General features: G+C 44.0%; 1 protein-coding gene across 1 annotated transcript; it reads right to left on the bottom strand.

The window, feature by feature from the left end:
• Window positions 1–3,714: 3,714 nt before the first annotated feature.
• On the bottom strand, window positions 3,715–4,275 carry LOC130738028 (uncharacterized). Its single transcript, XM_057589921.1, has one exon. The coding sequence runs from the start codon at window positions 4,273–4,275 to the stop codon at window positions 3,715–3,717; it is 561 nt and encodes a 186-aa protein (XP_057445904.1).
• Between the last annotated feature and the right edge of the window lie 5,743 nt (window positions 4,276–10,018).

The raw sequence follows: 10,018 nt of genomic DNA, 5'->3' as shown, positions 1-10,018 counted from the left end.
CTTCGTGAGAGCATTGGTGACCCGAAGAGTCATCGTGAGTGGTTGCACCCATGCATATACGCGATGAAGTGCCAAGCAGAGTACTTCGGTATAGCAGAAAGTAACGATCAGCCATGCAGAGTTGGATCGGTCCTGACTATACCTGGCACAACAGGAGGTAACGATCATCCATGTAGAGTTGTATCGTGCCTGTTGATGTTCGGCATAGCAAGCAGAAATGGTCAAACCATGTAGAGTTTGTACCGTCTTGACTATAGCCAAAGGTGATAAGCGACGCCCGAGCAGAAATGGTTAAACACGAGGCTAGTGTTACGACCGTCTCGAGGTGCCCAGCCTATAAGTGGCAATACCTTTGGTTTGTCCCGTCGCCAAGCAGAGTGACGTTGTTGTTTTGTTCCGTCGCCAAGCAGAGTGACGTTGTTGTTTTGTTCCGTCGCCAAGCAGAGTGACGTTGTTGTTTTGTTCCGTCGCCAAGCAGAGTGACGTTGTTGTTTTGTTTCGTCGCCAGTGACGTTGTTTTGTTCCGTCGCCAGAGTGACGTTGTCGGTTTGTTCCGTCGCCAAGCAGAGTGACGTTATTCGGGTTTTATGCTGATCTGACTACATGATGATGTTGGAGTAAGAGGCATCACGGGCCGAAATGGTCCCACCGTGGCTGGTGTTAGGACTGATCCGATGATGTCCATCCGTTCCGGATTGCATATTGGTTGACTGGGTTAACCTGCATATCATTTCATGCAACATGCATACTGACATAGTTGATGAGTGTGTTTGGTACTTGTTAATTCTATTTGAGGCATGTTAACTGTGATTTACTGTCGTTTATGTTCATTGAGAAATATGCAACCCTAGGATGTTATCCCTAGTTATAAGCCTAAGTGGCTATTATCTTATTTATATCTATTGGTGCTATTATTTACATAATTCTTTGGAGTTGACTCTCGCGTCTTCTGTGTGTGCTTTGGCGAACAAACGCCCTTTGTCAGATGTCTTTGGCGGGCTGATTCATGATGGTTCATCCTTCGGGAGGAACTAGGGTTGAGATGCGGGAACTGGAGCGTATCGCGGTAGCGAGAGGAGGACGGATGGTGTACATAGACTAGGTCGTTCTGGATTCAGATTCGGGCGACGATCATGCTAGCAGGTTTTAGTGCTGGTGTGAGCTCCTCGAGATGGGATTAGTGTAGGAGTAGAGTCTTAGCTCTGAACATCATTTGTTTTCTTTGGGGACAGGGTAGTTTCCCACCTATAGCTTTTAGTGTGGTTCTTTACGAGAATCACAGAGAGTTGGTTGGACTTAGGAGGTCTTGCTTCAGGCCGATGGGCCAGCTTATTCTCAGTTTTGAGGGATGGTGTTGCGGACACTTGACCTTTCTTGTGGATTATACCTTTTGCCTTCGGGCGTTACACTTTTCTTTCCGTCACTGGAGGTTTACTCGTGACGAGGTTACTACTACAGCGGGGGCTGTTTATATATTGTATATTAGTTCTGATTATTGTTATTGTTGGGTTTTATTTAATTCAGTCTTGTCTTAGTTATTATTAAAAAAAAAAAAATATCTACGTTTTTCCGCATTAAGTTTATTTTGGTTACTAAAGTGACGCCACCGAAATCGGGGTGTTACAAAAACTCTTGAAGGCTCAAAATTAAATCCTTAATTCTTTAAATCAGATTTGTCAAGACCCTTTAAAGATTTGAAAACTCTCACTCAAGCCCTCTCACTTAATGAGAGTCAAAGGAATCAAACCCCTGATTTTCTCCTCCATAAAGACTAGCAATTAAGTGGAAAACCATTCCCTCCTCCTTCTCCAAGCTTGGCCGCCCACCTTATGCAAATATGAGCAGATTTTCACTCAAGAAAACCATCAAACACAAAACAAGGTGGTTTTTAGGTGACTAGGTGCATTAATCACAAAAATCCCCTCTTAATGCACCATAAAAACCCTAATTTGAAATTCTTAAGTCTTTTTCTCCTTCCTCCCTACAAATATTCGACCAGCACTCATAAATGTTCCATAAAATAATTTTTAAATTTTTTATTTAATAAATTATAGGTTTTAAAATAATTAAATATATTTTATTTGAATAAAAACCCATTTTATTTAAATAAAACTCTCAAAAAAATAGGGGAAAGGAATATTCCCTCATGAAATATTTTAGAAATATGCCCAGCACCTCCCCATGAGGTGTGGCCCATGAAATCGTCCTTGTCGACTCGATTCGCCAACTTATCGCCCCTGTCGGGCCGATTTTGACCTAAAAGTCGCCGTCGCAGAACCCTAGCAATATTACTGTCAAAGTGCTCGTATCGTCGCGCTCATCTACGTCTAGAGGTTTCTAAGACTTAATATTGCTTCTAACAATTAATCACCCTTTTTAAAAGGCATAATATCATATATAGCACAAGAAATTCACAGAATATTATTTAATATTATTATTAAAATAATATGCCCTAAAACCGGGTCTTACAATACCCCTCTCCTTAAAATAGTTTCATCCTTGGACCTAAGGCGAAGGATCTACGAACAGATCGGGGTACTGTTCCCTCATCTTATCCTCTAGCTCCCAGGTGGCATCTCCCGTGGATTGATTCCAAATCACCTTGACTAGGGAAACTTGCTTATTCCTCAATTGCTTGATCCTTCGCTCTTCGATCTTCATTGGTGGTGCTTCAACGGTGAGATTATCCTTGAGTTGAATGTGATCCGGCTCAATCACGTGTGACGGATCAGACACATACTTTCTCAACTGGGACACATGTAAAACATCATGAATATTGGACAAGAAAGGTGGCAGCGCAATCCGATATGCCACTGGTCCAATACGCTCAATGATTTGGTATGGTCCTATGAATTTCGGCGTAAGCTTCTTCGACTTCATAGCTCTTCCAACGCCCGTAGTCTGGGTGACTCGTAAGAACACATGGTCCCCCGCTTCGAACTCCAAGTTCTTCCGTCGAACATCGGCATAACTCTTCTGTCTACTCTGAGATGCTCTCATCTTTCCGTCCTTTTTCTTTACAAATAGCACTGGCGCTCCCCATGGTGACACGCTTGGTCGAATAAATCCTTTAGATGATAGATCGTCCAACTGCTTCCGTAGCTCTTCCATCTCTGCTGGTGCCATCCTATAAGGTGTGATTAAAATGGGGCTAGTGCCAGGCACGAGGTCTATTGCGATCTCTACGTCTCGAACTGGTGGTATTCCTGGTACATCGGTTGGAAATACATCGCCGAACTCTTGAGCTACTAGTATGCCCTGCACACTACTATCTTTCTTTTCCTCGACCATTGTTGAGTTCATCGCCGGTGATTCTTCTTTCGCAGCTTGCGATTTTAGATACTTGAGAGCGTCGGGGTCAGGTATAATCACCGTCTTGTTAGGACAGTCAAGAAGGACATGGTTCTCTACTAACCAATCCATCCCAATGATTACCTCTAGTTGATCCAGGGGTAAGCATAGGAAATTTGCGAAGAACTTCCTACCTTCGTAGGTCATGAAACACCCTAGACAGGCTGTCCTCGTAACCATACTCTTGGTGCCAAGGGTCGACACCACAAGATCAAAAGACAAGTCAGTTGTAGCCAGCTTTAACTTCCTTGCACAGTCCGTAGATATGAAAGAATGGGTAGCACCCGAATCAAACAAGACAAGTAGTGAAGCATTAGCTATGAAACAGGTGCCTTGAATAAGGTTCTTACCACCGGCAGCCTCCTATCCAGACAGTGCATAAACTCTTCCCGTGGCCATAGGGCGCTTTCCCCTGTCAGTGTCGCGAGTAGTCTCTGCCTTAGGTTCCTTGCAATCCCTTGACAGATGTCCAGGCTTGTTGTAATTACAGCAGTTGAAAGCCTTATCGTCACAATGGTTGGCTAAATGTCCCGGTTTGTGACACTTGAAGCAGATGACTTCAGGGCGTGGGGTAGGTGCCCCGGTGTTGGTTGTAACTCCACTGTAGAGTTGTCCTGAACTGTGTCCTCTTGCTTGGGATCGTTGGTAGGGTTTCTTGGGGAAGGGCTTCCTTCCCTTATCATCTTTCCTCAGTTGTTGTGGATTAGACCGGATTGGCCCACCACTCACTTGTCGGCTTCCCCGATGGTTCTTCATGGCTTCCACCTCTCTGGCTTTCTCCACTAGCACTTGGAACTGACGAATGCCCAGAGGTCTAACAGCTTCCTCAATGTCGTAGCGTAGCCCCATCATAAAAAGGTTGCACAGATAGGGCTCAACCACCTGCATCTGAAAGAATCGGAAATGTTTTGACAGTGCCTCCATCTTGGCTATTCTCCAACAGACATGCCTCCTTGGTGGAGCTTCAGGAATTGGGTTTCTTTCTCTTCCCTTGTAGTCTCAGGGAAGTACTTGTCAAGGAATGCCCTCTTGAAGGTATCCCAAGTGACCACCGTGTTGCTTGCTTCCAATATCTGGCTGGCGCTCCTCCACCAGTACTCGGCGTCACCCAGCAACATGTACGTAGCTAGCGCCACCTTAGTGTCATCAGGGGTCTGCAGTACTCCAAAGATTTTCTCAAGTTCCTGGATCCAAAGGTCAGCCTTTTCCGGATCTGACTCACCACTGAACCTCGGCGGGTCCTGGCATTTGAAGTCATTCAACCCCCTGGTTTGAGCCTGAGCTAGCTCCCGAGCTTGTTGCTGAGCCCTCCGAGTATGCTCTTCAGCCTCTCGCTGAGCTTGAGCAGCATTGTTGGCAGCAGTTGTAGCGGCTTTCTGGGCCACCACTTGGGCCAGCTGAGCCATGGCTTGAGCCAACTGAGCATTAGATGGGTCTTGTCGTGGAGGCATCTTCAACCTGCACGTGAACTTCATCTAAGCCACAGTTTACAGACAATTCAAACAAGAGTTTCAAAGCCTAAGGACTCAAAAGGTTGAGCATCACGACAATGACGTTCCGGACAATCTCATAAGTCAAGCAAACATCTTAACAAGCAAATCCTACCCAACTCTCGCGGACACAACTCTTAGGGACCACTAACCCAAAGCTCTAGTTTTCTCAACCAAAGCTCTGATACCACAATGTAACGCCCCGATTTCTCGAGGGTCACTTTAGTAACCTTTTTCCAAAAACGTGTGTAAATTTTTGTCGAAATAAAACCTTTTATTGACAGTAAATAAAAGATAGAATAAATGCTGAATAAACTTCATTTTATTTAATAGACCAAGGCTTTTTATTACATCAAGACTCAATAAAGGAAACTAATGCTTTCAATCTTGCTTAAGCTCACCCACATACACGATAGTTTTAAGTAGGTATCGAGCCCTAAGGACAACACTCGACCTCAACCCCCCCCCAGTACAGACGCATAACAATCTCCTAACCCGACTCAGACGATGCCTCTGGCCCTGAAAGCTTCATCCACGACCTCCCTAATCAGTGTCCGAAGCCTCTGCTACTAGCGCTCGATCACTCTGCCGAACATCTCCTCCATGCGAGCTTCCTGAATGAGAGGGTCGGGTGCAGGCGATGACGGGGTGTACTCTGGAGAATCAGGTCCAGGTGTAGGCGGTGTGAACATGGCCGGTGGTGATAGGGCCTCCGAAGGGTCCGTCTCCATGGAAGACTCCTCGTCGTCAGGTGGTTCAAACCGAGCAGGAGGATAGGGCATCCGAATCTCGCCATCGAAGCCTGTCACCTTCTGATGTGTGTCGTCCGGATTGTAGGTCGATAGAAACATAAAGCCCTTATATACATACCGCTCTAGAGAGTGGTCTATCTCCCAGGCGGTGTCTTCATCCATGCTATGCAGAGTGAGGCCCATTCTCCGACGATCCATCTAGGCGTTAAGCGCCCCAAACAGCAAACAAACAAACAAGCAAGGGTCAACTTCTAGAAAGCAACCACTCACGTTAAGTATTGTGTTTGTCTAATATTCATAGATAAGCCCTAGGCTAATATTTTCACATAAGGGGAACTACCATGTCTCTAAGTCATAGTTAGTCGATGTATAGTAAGTATGCATGAAGACGCTTTGGATATCCTCAAGCCGATCCCTCTTGGAAAGGCTGGACGAACACGACTCCGCGATCGGGGATGGACCTCTCCAACACACCGCTGCCCAACAGCTTGAAGATCGGGGGTTGGACCTCTCCAACATCGTCGTATATCGCTCGTCCTTATTCAAGGCCTCCCCTGAATGTCACCATCGACTAGCCCAGTCCAGGTCACTAGCCGTGGCCAACCAAGCCCAGTCCAGGTCACTTGGTCCACAATGCATGCCATGCAAGTCTGTCATCATCCCTAGGCCCTAAGCCATCACGTTCATCCCTTATGAACAACATATCATAGCATAATAACTTGCATGCACAGCAATAAATATAGCTAACACCCTTGGCATTTTGGCATGTTCATAATAACACTAGCTAACATTTATTGCATCATTATCATATAGCATACCTAGTACATATATCATCAATAGTCCTAGCATCATGCTTGCTAACAATCACAATCACAAACAATTCATCTAGGCCGAGGCCGAAGTGCCCTTACCTTAGTCATAGCAGAACACGTCCTAGGACTTTGGATTTGGCGGGATCACGCTCGCTTCGAACTTCCTAGTCATGCTGACAGAGTAACGGTACGAATTAGTAGTCGTTTAGCGATAATATATCCCTTCCCCGTCGTTTCAACAATTTCATCTTAAAACCTCGAAAAATCAAAACTTTCTCTTTCATAAGATCAAAACCTCTTTTCAAAAATACTTGTTTGAAGATCATAAGAACACTATAAGAACATCCTGAATTTTCTTAAGAAAACCCCCCACATTCATAAACATTCCTAAGCAACCCGATCAAGATCATTCTCTTCTGGTTTTTTACAGATCAGCTTAAGCTGCAACCACAGAGCATATTAAGAATGGCCTTGCTCAAGGCTTAGAAACTAAAGCAAGAAAAAAAAAAGACAAGAGAGGGAGAGGAAGCTCACGGCTAGAGAGAGGAGAGAGCAAATGAGCTTGGTGTGAAGAAATGAGAGGGGGAAAGGGTCTATTTATATTAGAGGTTTGAGTACAAAGCATTGAAGGGGTGATTGAATGCATTTTTCCCTCCAAAATGGTTGAAAATTTCGGCCACAAGCTTGGTCAAACCAAGGGCCTCTTTGCAATTTATTTCTAGTCCATAACTCCCTTTAAAACCATGCTTTAATCCTCCATTTAATTTCCATTAAAACCAAAACTCTTGAAGGATCAAAATTAAATCCTTAATTCTTTAAATCAGATTTGTCAAGGCCCTTTAAAGATTTGAAAACTCTCACTCAAGCCCTCTCACTTAATGAGAGTCAAAGGAATCAAACCCCTGATTTTCTCCTCCACAAATAAAGACTAGCAATTAAGTGGAAAACTATTCCCTCCTCCTTCTCCAAGCTTGGCCTCCCACCTTATGCAAATATGAGCAGATTTTCACTCAATAAAACCATCAAACACAAAACAAGGTGGTTTTTAGGTGATTAGGTGCATTAATCACAAAAATCCCCTCTTAATGCACCATAAAAACCCTAATTTGAAATTCTAAAGTCTTTTTCTCCTTCCTCCCTCCAAATATTCGACCAGCCCTCATAAATGTTCCAGAAAATAATTTTGAACATTTTTATTTAATAAATTATAGGTTTTAAAATAATTAAATACATTTTATTTGAATAAAAACCCATTTTATTGAAATCAATTTCTCAAAAAATAGGGGAAAGGAATATTATTTTAGAAATATGCCCAGCACCTCCCCATGAGGTGTGGCCCACGAAATCGTCCTTGTCGACTCGATTCGCCAACTTATCGCCCCTGTCGGGCCGATTTTGACCTAAAAGTCGCCGTCGCAGAACCCTAGCAATATTACTGTCAAAGTGCTCGTATCGTCGCGCTCATCTACGTCTAGAGGTTTTTAAGACTTAATATTGCTTCTAACAATTAATCACCCTTTTTAAAAGGCATAATATCACATATAACACAAGAAATTCACAGAATATTATTTAATATTATTATTAAAATAATATGCCCTAAAACCGGGTCTTACAAGAAGTCTTTCGCACCACTTCCTTCACATGGCGACGTGACACAACATTACTCGCCCCACGAAGATTCCAAGAGAGAACCGAAAAGTCTTGGTTTATCATCATGAGACAAGAACTACTAATCCCAGACCAGCACAAGTCACTGATCCCCGCCATGAGGCTCGATATTCTCACCTGGATTCTACCCTCCTCGGTTGCTTCCAAGAGTATCCATAGCATCCACATCATCACCTCCCAGCTCTTGCAGCCCATCAGGTGGTCGAGGGTCATGACTAACCCCAGCTTGGAACGCGAACTCAGTTGGAACGTCCATGCCCAACAAATTTACCCGAGGAAGACCTTGTTGGTGTTGTGAGAATTGAATTGCGCAAACATCTAGGTTGGAGTTCGCGTCCCAATCTGCATCACTCATGTTATTTCTCAATGATAAAACCATTTCCAGGGCTTTGGATCATTACGCTTGGCTCCTTCACCTGTGGGTCCAGCGCATCACCAACTAGGGCCTGCTTCCTTTTTTTAATCCACACTTTCTCAAAAGGGGCAAAGGTTAGAAACGGGGTCCCACTAGGGCACACATTAACTTGCTGCACTAAAACTTCTTGCACTGTTGACCTCTCACTCGCGTGCTACACTTGGCGCTTGGCCTCCTTTTCCACATGGTTCTTTGGATCTCGAGGTCTGCCAGACCTTGGCCCACTCCTTTGATTGCTGCGTGGCGGTTTCGGGATTGTAGCCTACGTTAGTCTTGGGCTCCGTTTTTGTAACGCCTCGAATTTTAGGGGTTACGGTAACAATCTGATAAAATAAATATGCAATGTTTTCCAAAAGGATTTATAAACATGCGTATATTTTTTCTTTTCGAAGTATTTCCAAAACATGTCATGCATACTCCCAACTGTAAATAAATTTACATCAAACCTTGAACAAGGCGAGTATCCGAAACCCCAAATGTAAATTTCTAAAATCATTAGGCAAGCTTAAACCAATAACGGTAAGCTCTCTAACCCAAGCTCCAGCCCTGCACCCAACTCTATTCTTCGAATCATCCACAGTTCTTCACTCCGACTCGTACGAAGGTCAAGCTCCATCGAAGATTCTCCATCGCCTAATAGCGTTAAGCGCCCAAACAACAAGTAGCAAATAGAAAGGGTTAACTCCATAAAACTACCACATATAAAAGACAAAATCATGTTATTCAAATCTAATACATTGCCATGGTAAGTAAGCTACCAATTTAATTCAGGATAGATGACACCGTATATCTACCAACATGAAATCAAATCATATATCACCATATCAGCAAAATCAACGATATTGTTTTAACTCAGATATCAACAACTTAACAACATATATTTACTCAGATATCCACAACTTAACACCTAGACTTAAATCAGATAACAACAACCTCAACAATGTAATCAACTCGGATATCAATAATCTCAACAATATCAATCAAACAATAACGTCTCGCAAGACGGGACAATCACGTGGGACAAACCCACCTCATCGTCACATTAGCGTCTCAAAAGACGGGACAATCACGAGGGACAAACCCACCTCATCGCCACTTTATAACGTCTCAAAAGACGGGACAATCCCGTGGGATAAACCCACCTCATCGCCACTTTAACGTCTTAAAAGACGGGACAATCGCGTGGGACAAATCCACCTCATTGCCACTTTATAACGTCTCAAAAGACGGGACAATCCCGTGGGACAAACCCACCTCATCGCCACTTTAACGTCTCAAAAGACGGGACAATCCCGTGGGATAAACCCACCTCATCGCCACTTTAACGTCTTAAAAGACGGGACAATCGCGTGGGACAAATCCACCTCATTGCCACTTTATAACGTCTCAAAAGACGGGACAATCCCGTGGGACAAACCCACCTCATCGCCACTTTAACGTCTCAAAAGACGGGACAATCCCGTGGGATAAACCCACCTCATCGCCACTTTAACGTCTTAAAAGACGGGACAATCGCGTGGGACAAATCCA

This window comes from Lotus japonicus, chromosome 1 (assembly GCF_012489685.1).
Source record: "Lotus japonicus ecotype B-129 chromosome 1, LjGifu_v1.2".
Classification (NCBI taxonomy): Eukaryota; Viridiplantae; Streptophyta; class Magnoliopsida; order Fabales; family Fabaceae; genus Lotus; species Lotus japonicus.
Note: the sequence above shows the minus strand (reverse complement) of the source record. Positions and strands in the feature narration are given on the sequence as shown.

Coding starts and splice junctions, on each gene's coding strand:
- LOC130738028 (XM_057589921.1), bottom strand. CDS start 4,275: ATGGAGGCACTGTCAAAACATTTCCGATTCTTTCAGATGCAGGTGGTT.